The sequence below is a fragment of the Cibotium barometz genome, chromosome 59, assembly GCF_041138505.1.
Source record: "Cibotium barometz isolate CiBa-2024 chromosome 59, ASM4113850v1, whole genome shotgun sequence".
Lineage (NCBI taxonomy): Eukaryota > Viridiplantae > Streptophyta > Polypodiopsida > Cyatheales > Cibotiaceae > Cibotium > Cibotium barometz.
This window is the reverse complement of record NC_141104.1, coordinates 707,343-729,649: the sequence shown is the minus strand read 5'-3', so window position 1 is coordinate 729,649 and position 22,307 is coordinate 707,343. Positions and strand designations below refer to the sequence as shown.

Genomic DNA, 22,307 nt, shown 5'->3' with positions numbered 1-22,307 from the left:
ATAGATGTACATATGTGTAAGTACACATATATAAGTGCATATATGTAAGAAAGCATGAAGACAATACTACATACAAAATGAATTTTAAATTCAAAAAGAAATTCACATTGTTACAATGAATCCATACTTGAACTTTTGGTTATCCATGTGTTCAAACCACAATAAAATTTAAACCTACCTCGTCTGTTGAACGACCAACTTTGAATGGGGCATGATGCAGCATTGGCTCGGATGGTGATGTCATGGCCTTAGGTAAAGAAGTTAGAACCCTATGCATCTTTGTCTCATCATCGTGCTTTAGTGGTGGGTTCAATAATTTGCTCTGCAATGGGTCGCTTGCCCATATTTAGTGACCCTTTGTCTTGTACATGGCATGGAGAGGCCTTGTGTTTGATTACATTGTCAGGCATCAAATTTGGCACACAAATTTGGCACACAAATACATATTCTTTTACTTGCTATATTCTTATTTGTATAGAATGTATGTCTCTTTTGGATCTTGGAATTCGATTCATTGTTTGTTAAGAGGAAAGCTTGTAAGAGAGAAAATGATTAGGTCATCGATGATGAGGCTTAGGACTATGGCTTTGGAGCCCATGGCTGAATTTTTTATATTTGATCATGTCAATAACCTTGAGTAGAGTGTACCTATTTTTGTATTGATTTGCATTAATATCATATGATGCGCTCAAATCAACTTCCTATTGTCACGTAAGGACTGTGAAAGTGCATTCTTGGAGATTGTTGGGTGTCTTGTGCTGCCTAAAATAGATATTCAATATGAACACCTATTCACCTAAGGACTCCTAAGGACTATGCCTTGATTTTGAGATTGAGTGCTTGACATGTTGGTGCCCTTGTGCATCTACCATGTCTAAAGCTTTTAAAAAAAACTTGTGCATGTGCCTGTGGATATAAACTACGTGTCTAGGTGCAAACTTACAAAGTTTTACGATTCGAGAGAATCATATATGCAATTTTATTCATTGGTGCCATGGTCGTGATACCATGTTATTTTTCATGGGTTGGTCCCCAAATGGAGTTTTACCACCACATCTCACTTCTTTATTATTATTATTTTTTAAATACTTTTTTTCAAGGACCAAATTCACCAATGTTTCAAGAGAAACTTCTTTCATGTTGTCCTTTGGATTTTGTTGAAGCTTTTATAGTCTTGTACTTGAGTCCATAGGCATGTTGTCAAGCTGGACTAGTATAGAGAGTTGACACTTGAGTTCATATGTCGGTATGCATCTTGCAAAAGTGCAACTACTTCATTTTGTATGATGGATGGATGAATTGTGTCCTATCCTTTGGTGGCACATGCCTCTGCTAATTTATCTATCTTTGTTGATGCATGTAGCCTTGTATCTTTTGTACTTTGGACCTTGTGGTCTTGATTCTTTTCCTATGTTGAAAATATTCCATGGTTGACCAAGATGGTATGTAGCTCTTTTTGTTGAGAAACATTTATAATTAATGACTTCATGCTTTATGTGTGTTCCATTTTTAAGGACAGAGCCACTCTTTGCAAGCTCCGCACATTGTCATCGAGGTACCCATATTTCTTTGTATCCCATTGCATGGCCTATAAATATTTGCAAGTGTTGTTGGGGCTAGGGGATTCTCAACTTTCTTAATGCATCTTTTGGGGATCCATGCCCACCTTAATCTTCTATCCAAGTGTTGGCGTCTGTTGGTGGGTACAAAGAAGTACACATATTTCTTTTGTATCCAGATAGATATTGTCCTTGTTTCTTTGGATTGCATCTAATTGTAGGAATACTCATTGTTGAAAGACCAGTGCCTTTTCTATTGATAGCTCCATGTTGACATTTTGTTGGGTAGCCATTTGATTGATTGGTTTGCTTTGGAGTCCACTTCCTCTTTGATCTTTATTGTTGAAGAAATCATCCTGATTAGACAGTGTTCATGTCGTCTTGATATTTTTGACTCTCCCTTTTGAATTCTTAAAAGGGGACGATGTCAATTGCTAGCATTTGTTTGAGTTGAGTGATCTCCTCTTGGATCTCATTGTCTTGCTTTGCACAGCATGAAGTAAGTTTGTTCTTTCGATCCTATTCCTCTTGTATTTTTTTCCTGATCTATGTCAACTATTGGTGCCAAGCATTCTAAAATTCATTCATTAGTTGAACATGCTCTTGTAAAATAGCCTTGACTTGTTGCAGATCTCATGGTGGGCCTGTATTCTCTTATTCTCCCCTCTTGTAGTTGTTGCGGCTGACACTGTTGGTGCCAAGCATTCTAAAATTCATTCACTAGTTGAACATGCTCTGGAAAAATAGCCTTGAGTTGTTGCAGATTGTGCGGTGGGTCTATACTCTCTTGTTCCCCCCCTTTGAATGTGTCAAGTTTGAGGGTTTTGACCATGGCTATCATCCATATTTGAGGCTTATCACAGAGGATGGTTTGTACATTGTTTCCATGCAAAAGTGTTACACTTGAAGAGCCTTGGTGACCGGAATGTTATTAAAGGCCACAGTTTGGATTTGCACCATGCAAGAGACATATGTTACAACCTTCTGGTGTAATTCTTTGGATTTGTTCCCCCTTTGGGCCATCTACTTTTGTGAGGGTTGGTTATGAGTCATCAATTCATTGCACATGCACATGACCTTTCTTATCTCCTTTCTTCTTTCTTTCCTTTTTTCTTGTTGGTTGACTTTATAATGTGCACAAGTTAGTGATAGGGGTTTCTCTTTGAAACCATTGTCAAATTACCCTCATTATTGTATAGTGCATTTAATGATTCTATAAATAGGCTTTGTGCTATGTATATTTGTGGAGTTAGAGTTGACCTCCCTTGTGTCATCATTTGATTAGGAAAATTTTCATTCTAATATCTCTTTAATCATTTCCTGATCCTTCTCAATTGATTCTTCAATCATCATTATGGCGTGATATACCTCTATTATAGATTTGAAATTCTAGTGATACTTGCTCTTTAATTTCTTCATGCAAGCCCTTCACAAAACTTTTGAATAACTGGTGCTCTGTTAGTGAGAGATTTCTCTCTATGATAGTGTTTTTTAGCTTGTATGAATAATATGATTCATAGTATCTTGATTCTTTTGAGCTACCCTTGGCAACGTCACTTTTTGAATCCCATTGTTTCATCTTTCATGATTGCCCAAATTTGTGGATAATGCATCTTCATGAAGATCTAGCATTGCTTCATCAGTGAGATTGCAAATTGTAGCATAAAATATTGTCATAGCATGGGCCATGAGATTTGTATTTTCACATTTAGTTTGAGGTACCATTCATATGGTTCTCTGATGAGAGCTTGTGGGAACAAATTTAAATAATTTTCCTTGTTCCTTGAGGTGTCTCCTAACCATTTTTTCTCTAATAAAGCAATGAATTATTCAGGATTACCTCTGTCTGAGAACATAGTCACATATGCAAGTGGATCAAGTTGCATGTCAAGTTCTTGTGGGATTGACTTCAATTGATCCAATGTATCATCAGTATATATGTTGAGGTAGTGGGGATTGTGTTTTGGAAGTTGATCCCATATGGGTTCCATTGTGGGATGTTGATGATGTTCTTTTCTTTTGAACAACTCTAATTTGTTGATGATGTGTTGCCCTTTGAGTGATACGTTCAAAAAATTTCCCAATAATCCTCAAATTTTCTATAGGAATATTACTTTCAAGCTTGCAAGCAATTTGGTATGTTTTGGAAAAGTTATGATTATTGGGAATCACGCTGGTGAAGCTTGCAAGCAATTTTGGTATGTTTTGGCAAAGTTATGATCATCTTTCTATTGTAATGTGCCTCAAAATGGAGCAAAGATTGGACATCGAAATGATGTTAAAAATTAGGCAAAAACTAGTGGAAAATTTTTGCAAAACATTCTCTTTCAAAGTGGGAAAGGTGTCCTTATGAGACAGGGTCCAATTTGGGCTCATTAGGGGAGAATTGGGGTCTCAAAAGGGCCTCATAAGGAATGGATTAAGAAATGGATTAGTCCTAATGAAAGGGCCAAGGTAGGTCCCAAAAAGTCCTAACCCCCCTCACCAGGTGGGTTAAGCCCAAAAGTGACCCCACCTCTTACACAACTCTTACTCCTAGGTGGGAACCAAAAAATTTGAAATTCAAAATTCAAATTTTGAATTCCCTCCCTCCCTCCCCCCCCTCCCTCTCTCCTCCCTCCCTCCCTCCCCCTCCTCCCTCCCCCTCCCTCACTCCCCCTCCTCACTCCCTCCTCCCCCTCCCTCCCCCTCCCCCTCCCTCCCTCCCTCCTCCCCCTCCCCTCCCCTCTCCTCCTCCTCCCCCTCCCCCTCCCCCTCCTCACTCCCTCCTCCCCCTTCCATCTCCTCCCCCTCCCTGCCTCCCTCCTCCATGCCTGCTCCTTCTCCCCTCCCCCTCCCTTCTCCTCCACTGCTGCTCCTCCTCCCCCCTCCCTCCTGCTCCTCCCTCCTCCCTCCCTCCTCCTCCACGCCTACTCCTCACCCTCCACACCTGCTGGTCTACCCCCCTTTCCTTCTCTTCAACTACTGGTCCTCGCTCCCCCATGCCTCTTCCTCCTCGCCCTCCCTCTTCCTGTGTGCTGCTCCTTCAAGCCTGCATCTCCACACCTTCTCCTTCTCTACACTCCTTTAGTCATGGCACCATTCGAGGACGTCTCCAACAAGTACTAGGTTCACTTAGAGTTGGAGGTTGAATATGCAAGCACACGTAGTCTAGGACTGAGGGGAGCTTCCAAAATCCACAGTCTTCGTTCGCAAGGAAAGAAGCATATCGACCTTTGGGTAGAAGGATCCTTGTATCCTTTAGATCCTGCCAACCAAAAGAGCCCTCCTTTCCATACAATGCATGAGCTAGTTTGGTTTGTTGGAAATGGACATGCGGGGTTGCTCGGTTATTGCAATGGGTTAAACAATGCTCAGTCAATGGCTATGCAAGCAAGCGAGATGCGCAGAGCCCAAGCAGAGATGCTAGCACATTTAGGAAATAGCACCATTGTTGCAATGCATAACTCTATGCAGGATCTTCAAAGGGAGAACCAGGATCTTCATGATAAAGCCAAAGCATTGGACTTGGAGCGAAATGCATTGGACTTGGAGCGACATAAATTAGAAGAGTCACTCTGTAAGCTAGATGAGTCCCAAAAAGGCTTGGAAAGATCTATATACAATCAAGTTTGATGAGTCGTAGAGAAGGAACGAGAGAAGGCAGAAGAACGAGTGCAAAAGATGAAAGAAACACCTTTGGGATTGAAGGAGAGGAAAAGAAGGTACTTACATAACATGGATGCATTGGCACCCACTGGTGGTGCTAGAAAGAGGAGAGTCCGGGCTACAAGGTTGGTTATCAAATGTTCCAATGAGATTACACTCTTTTGTGTTACACTGTTTGTGACTAAGTTTTTATTATGTCCTTTAGGAACTTCATGGAAGATGTGATGGGAAGAATGGACGGGGATGATATTGACTATTCATATGCTCTAGCTAGTTTATTGAAGCCAAGCGATGTCATTGGGATAAGGGACCCAAGACACAAGCGCCTACGTGTGCAAGTTGCTGTGAGGAGGTGATGAAGGACTTCAAGGATATTGTGGATGCAAAGGAGATGCTTGCAGCTTGTGATACTGCTAGTGTAAGTCGTGAAACTTACACATTTGTTTTCAAAATTTTCAAGTCTACTATTTTGGGAAAGTATAAGAAGTCTACAGTGCCCCTACCCACACCTTGGTCTATGAGACGTGCACACGAGAAACTTAACCAATGTGTAAGAGAAATGCTTGGAGGGTACCATTGCGTAAGGGGCACAATGACTTGGAAGAGTAAAAAGAAATATGGCTCGCAAACCTTTGAGATGAATGCTTTCAACAATGTCTACTTAGATGTCGAGAAACTGCAACAAGCAATGGTCAAATTCTATGGCATGAGAGAAGATGGTAAGAGGAAATCCATTATAGTATTGCACTTTACTTACTTCATTTCCTATATCATGTTTATCCTAACGATTTTTCTCTTTTGTTGTAGAGATTGCAATGGAAAGCTCATATTTGTCATCATCAAAATGGATGAAGCTCAATTGGTGAAAGAACACAAGTTAGAGAGAGTCAGCATCTTCATTATGTGAATAAAGCCTTAGCCTTTGTTCAAGGGGATGAAGAAGTAGAGCAAGATTTCTCAATGCAATCAGAGAAAGATATATGGTGGCTTGCAGCATTTGAGACTCCGAAAGAGTGCCATGAGACATTGAAGTGGGTTCATAGAACATGAATCCCATCGACCATCTGAAGACAAAAGGAAGGGCAAACATTGACAGTCGATGGCCATGGAACCTTTCAAGTTGAATGGCATCTTGTTTTAGTGATTTGAAAACCCTCAAGTGCTTGCATGGTTGTGATACAGGGGCAAATGCAATGAACACATGCCTTTATTGCATGTGTTCTTGCAACGTAAGCAAAAGGCTGGCTTACAATGGGAGAATGGCATTCTATCTTGTAGCCAAATGCAAGCTCCCAATCGTGACAAGAAGGATCCAAAGTGGGATCCCATCTTGCCCATCCCACTTGAGAGAGTACACATATGTACTTTACACGTAGAACTACGCATACTTGATAAGTACACATATGTACTTTACACGTAGAACTACGCATACTTGATAAGTTGTTGTATTTGCATCTTGTTTATGCTTGGAATTTAATTCCGCAGGAAGTATCCGCACGGTGCATTGCAGAAGCTGAGAAGTTATTGTCAGAGATGGGATTCCATGGAGGACATGTCAAACTTAAGGAGGATAAGAAAATGTCAGGGGCAACAGAGAATCTTCCTGCAAAAGTGTCCATGGGTGGAGGGAAGGCAAGGAGATTCCTATCGAACCACAATCTCGACAAAGACAAACATACATTGTCTCAAAGTAGTTTGGGCTGGGAATATTGGAAAGCATTGTGTGAATGCATGACCAATAAGGTTTCTCATCCTCAAGTATCAACGTTGAGAGCTAAAGTATGGACAAAGGTAGATGCATTGATAAAATTGCTTCGCCAGGTCCAAATCAATGAGATGTATTATGAAAGGTTCAGGATGGATGTGAAAGAGTTTATGCAATTAATGGTGAAAGCATGGGGGGAATCGCACATCACGCATTACATGGTAATCTTGGCACCATCGTAATATTAGCACTTGCTTTATAAACAGTTTTTGTTGCTGATTTGATTCTCATCATGTTTGCAGCATATTCTCTATGCACACGGACCATGGTTTGTACAAAATTGGGGTCCTTTGTCCATTTGGAATACACAAGGCATGGAGAAGTTGGACTATAGAGCTAAGACATGGTGGTGGTGTCACTCACAGCAATGCATTGCATGAGATGTTCGATTGGTTTTTTAGATGTTTATTAGGAAGGACTTTGAAGTCTGAAAAGGCAAAGGCATCAGAACTTGCAAAAGCAGTTCAAATTGTATCAAAGAATAGAAGGCATAGTGCTTGGAAAGCATCCATAGGGAGTCAAGGAGTCACACGTTGGTTGCAAGCTAGAGTAAGAGAAGGGAGAAGATGGGTCCAACCACCAACAAGAGCTATGGTATAATTGTATACAAATATGAAATAAATATATTGCTTATTTTGACCACAATTTGTGTACTCTCTTTAATATCTTGCTTATTTTGACCACAAATTTTGTACTCACACGACGTTGGGGAAAGTGGGACATGGTGAAGGAGGGGGGAGAGAAGGGAGGGGCATGGGGCGGGGCAAGGGGACGGGTGGAGTGGTAGCAAGGGTGGGGGGAGGGGGGATGGGGGGTATGGCGACGGGTGTGGGCGGGGCAAGTAGGGGGAGGGCAAGGGGGGGGAGGGGTTAGGGTGGGGGCAAGGGGCACGATGAAACCCTACATGTAATTAAAAGGGATGTCAAAACATGATGGGCCCTTATAAAACATTTAAAAAAACCCTAACTCTCATTATGTAATGGCAAGAGTGAAGAACACTGCTAGACCCGCTGGACGCCGCCTCCACCCTTCCTCCTCTAGCTCCACCACCTCCATGGCATCCACGCACACGAACCTATTTGGGTCCAGTGGCACCTTCCCCGACTCTCGTGAGCCCCCCCCAACTCTCGTGAGGTCTCCCAGGATTCTCCTCAGCTTCAGCCTTCCCCTTAGCCTCAGCCTTCCCCTTAGCCTTCCCCTCAGCCTTCTCCCTAGCCTTCCCCTTAGCCTCAGCCTCAGCCTTAGCTTGATCCTCAGCCTTCCCCTCACCCTCAACCTTCCCCTCAGCCTCAACCTCAGCCTCAACCTTCCCCTCAGCCCCTCAACCTTCCCCTCAACCTTCCCCTCGGCCTTCCCCTCCCCATGATGAGAGCCCTCTCCGGATCGAACAAAATGTGTTTGATAACCTCCCGGATATAGAGAGGCTTCTTGAGGGCCAACAGACTACCAGGAAGAGCACCATCTTCCCTCTCTCGGAGATACAGCCCATTGCAGAGATGATCCCTGTGCCCATGAGGAGGGTAAAGCAAACTCTGAGGAAGCCCCATCCCAAAGAAGACCAAAGCTCTAGACATCAGCGACGAGAGGACTCCTCGGAGGAGGACCAATGCAGACAAGAGCAGTGGAAGAAGTTCAAGGCAGATAGGAGGCCGTGGGAAGGTGTTCGGGTACCTGTAAGGCCCCCACCAAGAGTCAGAAAGCCGTACAGAGCAAAGCCAGGAGCACGGACCCTGAGTGACCTAAGTTCTAGATTCTCTTGCAGCCCACTCTTAGGACTTAGACCACCCCCTGCCCTTGAAGGCACTATCTTGTATCTAAGGCCCAAGGGCTGATTTTTTTAAATAAAATATATTGACATTCTCTACGCTCTTGCATTGTTGTGTATTTTTCATTTCTATGACTGCAGTAATAACTGATCATTTTAATGTAAGTTTTGATTTTTGTCAAATCCTGAAGGAATTTCACCGTCGCGCAGAAGGGAAAAGTGTCCGGCACATCCCCAGGACCCCAGAAAGCCTAAAACCCGCCACGGTGTGAATTTTGGCATTCTGGACTTGGAATTTGGGCATTTTGGTAAGTCCAGAATGCGACCCAAATTCGCACTGTGGCGGGTTTTGGGCTTTCTGGGGTCCTGACGACGTGCCAGACACTTTTCCCTTCTGCGCGATGGTGAAATTCCTTTAGGATTTGACAGAAATGAACTCTCGATACCCAGAATTGGTGAATATGAGACTAAATTGGGTAGAAATTTATTAAATTAACACAATTAAAATGATGGAGAAAATATATCATCAACGACTTAAACAATATACAATGGAATTCATGATGGGCAGTGATAACTTAAAACAAATAATAAAGACATGTAGTCATGTATCCATTTAAATATATGTTTATATATACAAAAGGCCTCACAGCCTATCTTTATTCTTGACTAGTTCGAGTACATCGAGAATAGGGGCCTCTGAATCCCCTAGTGGATTCCTAGATATAAATCTAGCCGCCGCACAGCACTAACATCCTCCTCTCCTGCTACCAAAGACATAGCCGTTGCCGTCAGTGCCCTGCCATGAATGTTCGATCCAAAGGCATTGATAGTAGCCAGGCGGTGTACCAAAATGACTTTGTCGGCATTCCGAGTAATGTTGGAGTATCCGCCGACAATGCCTTGCACTTCAGCAACTCCGAAGGACCTCGAGGAGAAAATTTGCTGTGAAAGACCACGATATGCTCTGCGACTTTGCCAAGGTACTGGGCCAAAGAATGATCTCGCCCAAATGTGTTGCAAACATTACCCCGTCGAGATGAGAATTCATCAAGCTCAAACGCATCCTGCAACAATTCAACAAACATTAGAAGACCGACAAAACAAATTATGCTGAAAGAACATCATCAAAATAAAAAATATTGTTCGAACTTACCACTACAGCATCGTCGGCTTCTATCCCTTCCTCATTTGCAATGTTGATGGAACCAGGTGCTGTGTGATGTTCCATTTGGGAGGTGGACGCTTTCTCCTAACCTGTGTTGGAGGTGGAAGCTTCTGCATGAGAGGGTTGTGCATCGTATACGGACATGTTTGCATCCCTCATTGAAACCAGCATCGTCAAGAGAAAGTCGTCCATTGTCTGGTCTTCGGTACCTAAAACCCTGGGATCTTTGACACTTGTGTCAACATCGAACCCTGATAGGACTCTGAGTGCCTCATCCTCTCGTAGTCCAATCCAAAAGAAGAATCTCTATGTCATGGAGGAATACGCACTCTTCTCCATCGATGATGAGGGGGGACAAGGACCATAATTTTGAGTCTAGGTCAACGGTCTCTGATTTGCAGATTACTGGGGGCTCTTCAAGTAGGCTCAATGCTTGAGCCGCTTCCATCTCCTCTGTTGTGTTGGATCGTCAAGACTCTCTTTTTTTTTCGTACACACCCGGGACCCACTCAAGTGGGTGGAGCCGATTTCCCCTTCCAACAATTAGCTAATTATCATGGTCGGGCAAGGGCCACGCACCATTAGGCAAGAGCCACGAATTAGGCATCCCCCATGACCACCGCGATGAGTCGAGCGCTGGAACAACGGAGGGGTCTCGTATGGATCCTCCTGTCTCGGGTGATCCACCACCCGAGGAGGAGGAGTCACTCGAGTGTTCAAGGGGCAAGAGCCCGAGCAACCAAACACATCAAGTGAGCATAGGTGTCCCTTTATAACATGAGAGAGCCTAGTGGGACTTGAACTCATAACCTAGAGGTTACAAGTCATAAGCTTTGACCACTACACTAACTCAGTTGGGACTCTCTTCCATGTAGATGTCTGAGTCTAGTCTAGGGACGACCAGATCAGCACTTCTATTAGAGGGGGTGCTAAACGATGAGCCTTCTTCCTCTAAATTTCCTTCGTGGAGAAGGAAGATGAATGTCATCTCCCATGAAAGGAATTTGGTGCCTGTAATTCCTATGATGCCTACGTCTAGGATGTCTTGAAGTTCCACTGTCCTAAACCCTTCGTCTGTAAGGTTGTCACAAAAGTGGGCCAAGCACTTCACAAACTTGGGTTCCTCTACGAACAGATACTTTATGCAATCTATGGGAACCCATCTCTTTGAAGTGTGGTGTTACCTAGAAAAGAAATTAGGACAAGAGGCTAGACACTAAGCATGGCCACGCTCAAGGGCCATAGAGGAAAGGAGAACGTGAGGACGAAACGTTATCATGGGTGGGGAAAAGGGATTAGAAGGGGAGGGAATGAAGAGGGAGACTATGGCACAAGGGGAAAGGGAGAGGGGAAAGAGAAGCATGTACATGATGGGAGGAGGAATGTAAAGATGGAGACATCTAGGGAAGAGGGCAAAGGAAGGGAAGGGGAAAATCAAAGTACTAGCTAGGTGGCTTTACAAGAATGAGCGTATCCCATCAAGGAATAGCCCCCTCCTTTTATAGCTAAGAGAGGGGGTCTCTCCCAATAAATGCATCCTCCCACATGCATGGTGTGTGTGGAAAGGTCTCCCATGTGGGCTAGGCGGTTAATCGTGTGCGACAACCCTTTGCCTCATTTTTCCACATAAATCAAGCCCCATATCTCAAGTCTATGATACTTCCTTGGTCTCTTCTCAATTTTATAATACGTTCAAACCTCTAGGAGGACAAGTGGAGGGTTGGCACAAGGAATCTTGCCACCTCATCCTATTTTCCCCATCATTTAACTTGCATCCTTGGACTATCTATACCCCCCACATGGGCCTATCCTACATGGAGGGAATAATCCAATATAATATCCATCTCCACCTATTTTATATTACTTCTCTCATGGACTTTAGGCCATATCTCACTAAATTGCAGGCATGAGACCGCCTAGGTGGAGGGGTGGAGGGGTGGCACATGGAGGAACCTTGCCACCTTACATTTTATAATATTACTACCATGGATTATATACATCACGGCTTATGGGTCCTCTTACGTGGAAGGGTGGCACAAGGTCATGCCTTGCCACCTCAACCCTGAACCCTACGCATACCATATTTTATTATACTATTGCCACACATACAAACACACACACATATTTATGCCTTTTTCCTTAGACAAATTTATCCATAACAGTTCCCTCCCCCAGGCAGGGAATGCATAGCATTTCCATGCCTGGGTCCATCACACACAAAGAAGGGCTTGAGGTAACGTTTGTTGATCACCTTCTTGCCATATGGCTCATGCAGCTCCCGAACTTATACAGACCCATTGCTACGTTCCTTGATGACTTTGTATGGACCAGTCCACAATGGAAGGAACTTCTTATCCATTTGGTGGTCCAATCTGTTATCAAAGCATAGCACAATTTGGTCTAAAGATAAACTATCAACAAAGGATTACAAGTTTATTTGGTGCTGAACGTCTTGCTCAAGTGTTGAATTCTCCCCACCCTCTCCTTCTACCTATCTTGGATTACAGAGAAACTTGGGATGTTCGGATTTTGGTCTTGGTGTGATGACATCTTGGCTACTTCAATTTGACGGACCATACAAACCTTCGACCAAGGCTGTTGGTGTGGGTGTGAAGCTCACTTCACCGGGGGGGTGAGGTGTATTGTTATAGCAAGTCTGCACCTATGCATACTTGCAACCAAGTTGAGTACTCGGCACTCATTTTTGGGCTACAAAAGGCACAAGAGCATCACATCAAGCAACTTGAGGTGTAGGGAGATTCTCAACTCGTGTGTGAACGAGCTAGTGGAAGGTGGAAGGTGCGGAGTGAAGGCTTGGTTCCACGACATCAACAAGCATTGGAATTGTGCCAACAACTTGAAGAGGTAAAAATTCAGCATATCCCTCGAGCTCAAAATATAGTTGCTGATTTCTTGGCATGTGAAGCTTGTACTTCAATCACGCATGAAGCGAGTGGAAGCACTGCCCCAACAAAGCTGCAAGCCACGAAGGAGGGTGATCATTTGTAAGGAATGCAAAGGTTGTGGTCATCATGAAACTAAGTGTTGGGCATATTTGATACAAGTTTACCAACTTCGGAAGATCATCAGAAAGGTCCTCAAGGACATTGCTCAAAAGAAGGATTCCAGACCGCACACCCCTTGAAGAAATAGCATGGCGATTACAAGAACTAGAAGAAGCTGAAGGTCATGTGCAAGCTCTCCAACAACTGTTGACATTTGTCATGGCATTCTTGCTTGCCTTGATGAACAACCTCATGCAGCGCCGTGTCTCTAACCCTCGCTTGTAAAGATGGATGCGATATCATGAGGGTTGGTCCTTTTAAGATTGTCTATGAGCTATTCTTTGTTGAAGATTCTTCCCGTGTAGTATTTCACAATACACCAGTCACACCCTACCCTGCCTATGTGTGCTTTGTGGATGTATCTTCACCGATTTTCAGTTCAAGCTACCTCTTTCCATTGTTTGCCCATACATAAGTCTCTTTTTGTCTCTCTCTCTTTTCCATTTTCCAAGCATGGTTGACATTCCCGTGTTCTGTGGACAAGTTGAAGAAAATCCAAATGAGTATCTTGTGGCCTTCAAGCGCTGATGTGTTTCTCTCAGCTTTCTTACTGAAGATAGATGGCTGTTGGTTCTTCCCACATTTCTAGAGGGTTTGGCTCAAGTGTGGTATGAGAAGGAGGCGGATGACGTTCACCAAAGCTGGCCAAGGTTAACAGCAGCGATGATTGAATATTTCAGCAAAGAAGAGGAGCCGGAGATGTGTACCTGCAGGTGGCAAACTTGCAGCAGTTAGAACGGCATGTCGATATGTGGATCGAGCGACCGTGCTCTTGGACCGTTTAATTGCCACGTAGGAGGACAGTGCCGGATTTCGAGCTGGAATGACTCAGCATGTGCTGGGCTACCTTGTAGCAGGAGCAAGTGACGAATTCCACCTCAAGCTTAAATGGGAGAATCCAAAAACTATGGTGCTAGCACATGAGATTTCTCATCAAAAGTTTGAAAGTTCAGTCTGACCTCGCTTCAAAGAAGATGATTGTCCCTCCGCAACCCTCTCAATTCTTGCAACAACAACCTGGGGGGTCCAACCAACTCAGGAGCATACCCCCACCCCTGATCAGGAATGTATCCACCGCCTCCACCTCAAATGTATGGTCCTCCTTTAGATGCTTATCCTCAAACAACAAGGTGTATATCCTCACCCTCCGCCTGGAAGATTTCCCCAGCCTCGCCCATGAGCCCCCCTCCTTCCTACTCCCCCGGCCCCTTCTGCTAAAGAACCCGGAGTCAATGACCTAGCCAAGGCCCTGAATGATCTTCGGCTTGAGATGGTGGGCATCAGAAATCAAGCCAATCGCCCTCCAAGAGACTGTGCTAATGTTGTATGCTACGAGTGCCATCAGAAGGGTCATTATCGCACCAAATGTCCCAATATTCCAAGGGTGAATCTTCTAAGTGAATTAGGCTCCGAGGATTCTAACGTAGAGGTCCTTGACCTCGGGAAGAGAAGTCGTACCATCTCAGACCCCTCTCCGAACCGTGGACCAAGCCGCCCCAGGAAGAAGGTCTCCGTCTCAAAGCCCTCCGATGTTGAGATGGCAGACCCACCAACAGAGAAGCCTAAAAGATCTCGCAGGAGTAAGTGGTTGCCCTCGGATTTCCCTATCGGCTCAGGGCAAGAAGACTATTCGGTCGTTCAGGACCTTGCTCATCGCGCATCATGCTTCCTCAACTAATAGCTTTAAGCCCTAAGGTGAGACGTGAGTTGCAACAGCAGGGGCTCTCAACAAGGAAGAGCAAGAAAAAGGAAAAGGTACGAGAGATTTATTCTATCTCTGAAGAAGTTGATCGGCACCTGCATACAGTTGATGTCATCATAGATAACTGCCATGTCAAAAGTGTGTGTGTTGATGGGGGAGTTGCATGTAATATCATGGTGCCCCGAATTATGAAGAAATTGAATTTGAAATGCACAAGGCATTCCTCCACTCCAATCAAGGTAGCAGATGGTCGACGACTCACCACCCTGGGAGTCATTAAGGATTTGCCCATCACTATCAATGGGTTGACAACCACTGTCAATTTCTATGTAGTGGACATCGAAGATACAGGCAGGAGTTACCTAGCCATACTCGGGAGACCATTGTTGAGAAAGAGTGATGCAGTCAGCTATTGGAAGACATGACACATGTCTTTTGGTGCTTCTAAGGATAAGATCCCGGTGCAACCAGGTGCCACGGAACCAGAAGAAGAAGAGGAGTAAGACAGTGATACTCTCTCATCCTCGATGTCTGAATCAATGGAAGGATCAGACGGGGGGGAGGAGTTCTCAGAGGAGGAAGTTTACATGATGGGGGTGTCTCCGACCCCGCCACCTGCAGAAAAGGTAATAGCTAGTCTTCAATAGCTTGAATCTATGCTTTCCCTAGACCTCACTCCAAGTGAGAAAGATGAGTTCCTAGAAATGTTCAAAGATTTCCCTGACCTCTTCGCAACTAGCTACTGCCACCTTCGCCATGTGACTGCCATAGAGCACAAGATAGACCTGAAGCCTGATGTGAAGCCTGTGGCTCAGAAGTATCGGAGATTAGGGCCCCTACAGACCGATGCTCTGCACTCAGAGTTGTAGAAACTTGTAGAAGTCGGGTTTATTATTCTGGTTCACAATACTGAATGGGTTTCACCAGTGGTAGTCACCCCAAAGAAAAACAAGTGGTGGGTCTGCATCGACTATAAGAAACTCAATGCAGCCACGAAGAGGGACTATCATCCTCTTCCCTTTCAAGACCTCACTCTTGAGAAGGTAAGTGGTCATGAGATGTATACTTTCTGTGATTATTACTTCGGGTTTTATCAAATCATAATTGCCGAAGAAGATGTGCTTAAAACCACATTTGCCACAAGGGACATTTGCATTCAAAGTAATGCCATTTGGCCTCACCAATGCTCCTACTACCTTTCAAAGATTTATGCAGATGGTGTTTGCTCCTTATTTGGAGGATTTTTTGGAGGTGTTTTGTTATATATCCGTAAGGCCACTACTACGGGCGTTACCACGAGAGGGGACGGCCTCTGGCTCACCACCTAGCCATAGAGGAAGAATGAGGATTGCCCCTCATCCTCCAGGCTATATAGTGTGTGGCCTACCGTCCACACTAGCCTGGCCGCCCATGACTCCGCATGGGCATCCTCTCCCACTGAACCCCGGACATGGCCATCCGGTCTGTCGTCGGTCATCACAGGCATTACAGCCTACGTGACATTACCCCCCCTTAAGAAGAGTTTTCGTCCTTGAAAACAAACTGGGGAAACCTTTTGGAAATTGCACTACGGCGTTCCCGAGTAGCTACCTCCTCATCCCTATCTGTCCATTTAACAAGTACCTCCTGGTACACTTTATGTCGGGTTTGTCTATCACGATACTGTAGAATCTTTTCAGGTTCATGTGGTATCTTTGGTGGCTCTATCAAGTCCACCAAAATCTCTGGAGAAACTACGTTCTCTAAACCGTGAACTGATTTCTTCAGTTTACTAACATGGAAGACAGGATGGACTTGAGAACTCTCCGGTAACTCAAGTTTATATGCTACGTCCCCAATCTTCTTAAGGATTTTAAAAGGACCACAATATCTCGGAGAAAGTTTATTACACTTTCCCGTTTTCATGGTTTCTGACTCCGCAGGAACCTTGAGGAATACAAAGTCACCTTCTGCAAAGGTCACCTTTCTTCGTCCTTTATCCGCATAAGTTTTAGCGCGATCCTGAGCGCTACGAATGCTCTCACGTGCGGCTCTGAGAATATCATTCATATCTTCAAGGAAATCCTTGACAGATTGAATCTTCTCCTTTTCTAGGCCTACAGCCATCGGAGATCTCGGCTGGAATCTATACATTAACATGAATGGTGTAAATCCAGTCGCTGAGTGTTTGGAGCTATTATAGGCAAACTCCAATAAGGGCAAGTACTCTTCCCAATTAGATTGCTTCTTACTAACATTAAGAACGCAACATATCCTCTAGAATTTGGTTAACTCTTTCAGTTTGACCATCAGACTCCGGATGATCTGCCGTACTCATACTCAGAGTAGTATCCAACTTTTTGAAGACTTCCCTCCAAAATGACTGTTGAACTTTCTATCTCTATCCGACACTATATCTGCGGGCAGGCCATATAGCTTGTAGAGATGTTCAATAAAGAGTTTTGCCAACTCTGGCGTTTTTACAGTTTTCTTCGTGGCAATAAACTTTGCCATTTTAGTTAACCTGTCCACTACCACCCACACCGAGTCATTCCCTCGACTCGTCTTGGGTACACCGGTAATGAAATCCATGGAAATGCTTTCCCATTTCCCTTGAGGAATCTCTAGCGGATGGACTAGTCCTCCAACCTTAAGACGTTCATGTTTATTGACCTGGCACTTACTGCATTTCAGCACATAAGTCTGGACGTCCTTAAACAAACTAGGCCAATAAAACTGTCTTTTTACTAGTGCATAGGTCTTCTGAATCCCAGGATGACCCGCACTTGGACTATCATGACTTTCTTTAAGAATTTGGGCCCGAGAGTCACCAATAGTTGGTACACATATTCTACTCTTGTAGAGTAAGTACCCGTCGTCAATGGAGTAATTAGCATATTTCTCCCCCCGATGAAGTTTATCACTCCCCTTTGAAGCCGTGGCAGTCAAAGGTGATGAAGGGCCTACGTCAGAACTCTCCGGCTCCAAACTATACCCAGAAGACACGGCTAGTCTCTCCGGACTAACTCTCGCTTCCCTTCTTGTTGCACCTTCGGCCAGTCTCTCTGGACTAGCAATACGTGCCAACGAGGGAGGTGGTCGCATCTATGAAGAAGTGCGTACGCGTACAGCGTGCCAGACCTCTGTAAAAGATGGATCGTGCTCACATAAACCACGTAGGGACTCCAAGAAATCATTCTTGAAGACTGTGAAACTAAGTTCATTAATCTGTGGCATGCGATTAAGTGCATCTGCCACCACGTTATACTTACCTTTCTGGTAACGTATCTGAAGGTCAAACTCCTGTAGAATCTCTGCCCACCGAGCTTTTCTACCCTTCAGTTCATTTTGACTTGAAAGCCATTTCAGACTTTCATGGTCCGTCCGGACCTCAAAAGTAGCACCATATAAATAGTGTCTCCACTTTTTCAGAGCATGAACTATCGCTAGTAACTCTCGCTACACTCGTAAGCCGAGTAGTTATGTATATTCTAAAATAAAGAAGCAAAAATGTGCAGAGGCATAAACCAAGATAACCTTGCCCATTTGGATCCAAATGTAAACTTCATGGCCATGCCCACATCCTTTGCAATCTTGTCCTTGTACGATTGCAATGTCCTCGAGTCCACATTGTTGCAATCCATGTCTTGAAGTTGTGGTGGTTGATGATGTCGTTGGAGTGATGTATGTTGCATTATACAAATACACACTCTTCATTCGCAAGGAGGCCAACTTCTCCCCAGCATGCATTTGCTTACCTAAATCCTCATCATGAATTGCCAATGAACTTGCCTATGAATGATTCAACTGGTTCCCACTCCTCGAGGTCCGAAGGGAAAACATTTGCCACCATGAATAAGAGCTCTTAGAGAAACCAAACACAAAATTTCCAAATGGACTCATTACACTTACACGTGAAAAATGTACATAGATGGAAAGGCTCACAGTGTGATGGTATCGTAGATTGATTGAATGATGGAGGAAGCCGCATATCTTTTCCCATGTAAACATGTTGCACTTTTACGAGCCATCCTTTCTTCCCAAACTTGAACTTCAAGATGCGCCTCTTCCACTCATGCAAGATGTCACCTCTCTTGCTCTGGGGAAGCTTATGTGGACCTTTGGCCGATCCTTTCATCACTATCCAGTCATTTAAGCTATGGTGCAAGAGGGATCCACTCATCCAATGCATTTCTGGTGTTGTGGAAGACACAAGAAGTCACAGCATTACGTGGTCTTGTAGCCTTTCTCCTCACCATGCTTGCAGAGTTTGCAAACAGCAAGAATGGGACTCCTACACAAGGCAATGCAGCTCCAAGAGAGGCACAAAAGAGGGAGAAGGAGAGGGACAGAGTAGCAGCAACAGAGGCATAGGAGAGGGACAAAGCAGCTCCAACATAGGCACAAAAGACGGAGAAGGAGAGGGATAGAGTAGCAGCAACAAAGGCACAGGAGAGGGAGAAGGAGAGGGACAGAGCAACAGCAACAAAGGCACAGGAGAGGGAGAAGGAGAGGGATAGAGCAGCTTCAACAGAGGCATAGGAGAGGGAGAAGGAGAGGGATAGAGCAGCTCCAACAGAGAAATAGGAGAGGGAGAGGGGGGAGAGAGAGAGAGAGAGAGAGAGAGAGAGAGAGAGAGAGAGGAGCTGCAGCAAGCAGGCCAGAGCAGGAGGGAGCAGAGAAAGAGGGGGAAGAGGAAAAATGCATGGGATTTGGTTCAAATCTGAGTGATTTGGCAGGCTGGACCAAAACAGTGGGGGGGAGAGGCCCTAGAAAGAGGGAGGGGAGAAGAAAAATTCACCATTTGGGCCCTACCATCCCTTTGAATGCAGTTTTGGGCTCATGGGGAGGTGCACCTGGTAGGAAGGTCAAACATGGGTTAAGAGGGGGGGATGGTTTGGGTGGTCCCTAGTAAGGAGAGCAAACCAATAGGGGCTCTTTGCAGGCCTGCCCACCCTCCACCTTAACATACCATTGCCCCACACCTTCTAGCACTCTCATTGGTACACCTCAAATCACTCTCTAATCCCTTGAAATTAGGAAACACTAATTGGAGGCCCTTTTGAGACCCCAATTCTCCCCTAATGTCAAATGACAAAGAAAAAGGGCCTCCCCCTTTTTTTGGGGGAAAGGGGTGTAAACCTAAGCTAACCTAATGTACTATAGTTATGTTTTCTAACTTAATTCCTAGCCTTCTCTCTCTCTCTCTCTCTCTCTCTCTCTCTCTCTCTCTCTTCTCTCCCCCTTCTCTCTCTTATCTCTCTCTCTCTCCTCTCTCTTCCTCTCTCACTCTCCTCTCCCTAACTCTCTTTTCTTTGGTCCCTTTCATTTGCGGGGATGTGGATTGGGCCGATTGGGTTGGGTTGGGTTGAGTGGACAATCGCCCTGCCACCCGCCCGCTGGGCAAGCGGGCGTCACTACCTCTATTGGCAGTAGGCAGACGGTCACCACTTCTCTTGGTGGTTTTTGCTTGACAGGCTTGGCATCGTCTCGTCGCTGTCGTCGCACATGCAACAAGGGGGATAGGGGAAGAGAGAGATTGAGGTTAGAGAGAGAGTGGAGGGAAGAGAGAGATGGAGGGGATGCGGTGTAGAGAGACATTGAGTGAGTGGAGAGAGGTTGGGGGGAAGAGAGAGATGGGGGTGTGGGGTGTAGAGAAAGATTGAGAGGTTGGAGAGAGAGTGGAGGGAAGAGAGAGATGGAGGGGGTTTGGTGTAGAGAGAGATTAGAGGGAGGGGGTTAGAGAATGGAAGGGGAAAGGAGGTAGAGTGGAAAGGGGGTGAGGGAGAGAATGCAAGGGTATATGGGAGAGAATGGCTAGGGGATGGAGTGAATGGAATGAAAGAGGGGTAGTGGAGAGAGGAAGGGGAAGATAGGGGTGAAGATGGGAAGGGGGTGGTGGTGGTGGTAGAAAAAGTGAGTGGGGGGGGGATGGTAAAGTAGGGTAGAAAGATGAAGGGGGTGGTGGTGTGGAGAGAGGTAGGGGGATGGTGGAGGTGGAGTAAAGAAGAGGGCATAGAGAGAGGTAGGGGGATGGTGGAGGTGGAGTAAGGAAGAGGTGTGTAGAGAGAGGTAGGGGGATGTTGGAGTGGAGATAGGTAGGGGGATGGTGGAGTGGAGAGAGGAAGGGGGTGTAGAGAGAGGTAGGGGGATGGTGTGGTGGAGAGAGGTAGGGGGATGGTGAGGTGGAGAGAGGTAGGGGCATTACCTTGAGTGGTGGAGGTGATGGAGATGGAGGGTGGGGGAGGAGGTGGTGGAGATGGGTGGTGGAGGTGGAGGTGATGGAGATGAGTGGTGGTGGTGGAGGTGGGAAGGAAGATGATGGGAGGTGGAGTAGGGGGGGAGCTTGACAGAAAAAGTGGTGTTGGAGATGGTGAGTGGGAGGTGGAGGGCATGGATGATGGGAAGTGATGGTGGGGGGGAGGGAGATTGACAAAAATAGGAGTGGTGGAGGGGGGGCGATTGACAAGGTGGGGGGGAGGGTTGTTTGTATAGGATGTGGGGGGTTTAAGGGTTAATTTTTTGTGACTAGTGTATTAATGTGCTTATGTAAGTCAACATTATTTAGGATGTAAATATCATCCTTTTGCACCAATTGGAAGCATTTTTGCACTTCTTTGCCTTGAGGGATGTGTCTTAAATGGTTTTTTGAAGGGCCTTCTTTTTCACTTTCACACATGCAAACACGTGCTTCGCTTTTACTTGAGGTGCTAACCTCCCTAGAAATGGTGCCAAAATGTTATCACTGTCTCTCCCAAGTCTAGGTGTACTGAGAGTGTTGGTCACCTATAGTCTAGGATGTAAATATCATCCTTTTGCACCAATTGGAAGCATTTTTGCACTTCTTTGCCTTGAGGGATGTGTCTTAAATGGTTTTTTGAAGGGCCTTCTTTTTCACACATGCAAACACGTGCTTCGCTTTTACTTGAGGTGCTAACCTCCCTAGAAATGGTGCCAAAATGTTATCACTGTCTCTCCCAAGTCTAGGTGTACTGAGAGTGTTGGTCACCTATAGTCGTGCCATTGCTCATTGTAGCATAGGTTTTCACAAGTGTAGCATAGGTCCTCAAGTTGTATTTCGGTGAGAGGTATAGGTTGATGCGCGGAGTGCAGCTCGCGTACTCACATAGGTGAGAAAGAGGGGTAGATCACAATGATGGGTCGAGGCTCTTGCCTCCATGGGAGTTGCAGGGTTTAGAAGGGAGTTGCAGGGTTTAGGAGGGGGATAAGGTTGAGGGAGCTAACTAGGAGTTCTAGGGTTCATAGAGGGTTGCAGCGTTTAGGAGGAGTCCAACATTAAGGGGTTGAGAGCTAGTCCCTTTGTGACTTCAAGGGGTAAAAGGTTGAGAAGGAGCATCAAGGGAGGAAGGAGGAGGTAGGGGGAGGATGAGGATGAGGAGGATGGAGGAGGAGGAGGAGTGAGGAAGAGGAGAAGATGGGGGGAGGATGGGAGATTGCAAGGGTAGAGCATGCTATCACATGATAATGTTCAGGGAGCATGGACCCAAGGAGAACAAGCACATGAACACCAAAGTGCAATGAACATTGAAGCCAAAGAGTGGGCTCTTCATTCCATTGAGAGAGATCTCTCCAAATTCATTCAATTGGGACTTACATTACCAAGGGTCCCTTCTTCAGTCTTAGAATCCTTCTACTAGT

General features: G+C 45.2%; 1 protein-coding gene across 3 annotated transcripts in view; it reads right to left on the bottom strand.

Moving 5' to 3' along the window:
- Positions 1 to 9,377: 9,377 nt before the first annotated feature.
- The window catches only part of LOC147605345 (uncharacterized), a 238,245-nt gene continuing 225,315 nt past the window's right edge, over positions 9,378 to 22,307 (bottom strand). The window contains exons 3-4 of one of the 3 annotated variants that reach the window (XR_015265107.1): positions 9,891 to 10,119; positions 9,663 to 9,801 (exon numbers count right to left, since the gene is read on the bottom strand). Coding sequence is in view for 2 of the 3 variants with exons in the window: in XM_086793011.1 (XP_086649137.1) it covers positions 9,922 to 10,111 (190 nt within the window). In the remaining variant the exon portion in view is untranslated. Of the gene's footprint in view, positions 9,802 to 9,890; positions 10,120 to 22,307 lie in introns of all 3 variants that reach the window. The other 2 variants (XM_086793011.1, XM_086793012.1) reach the window with 2 other exon arrangements.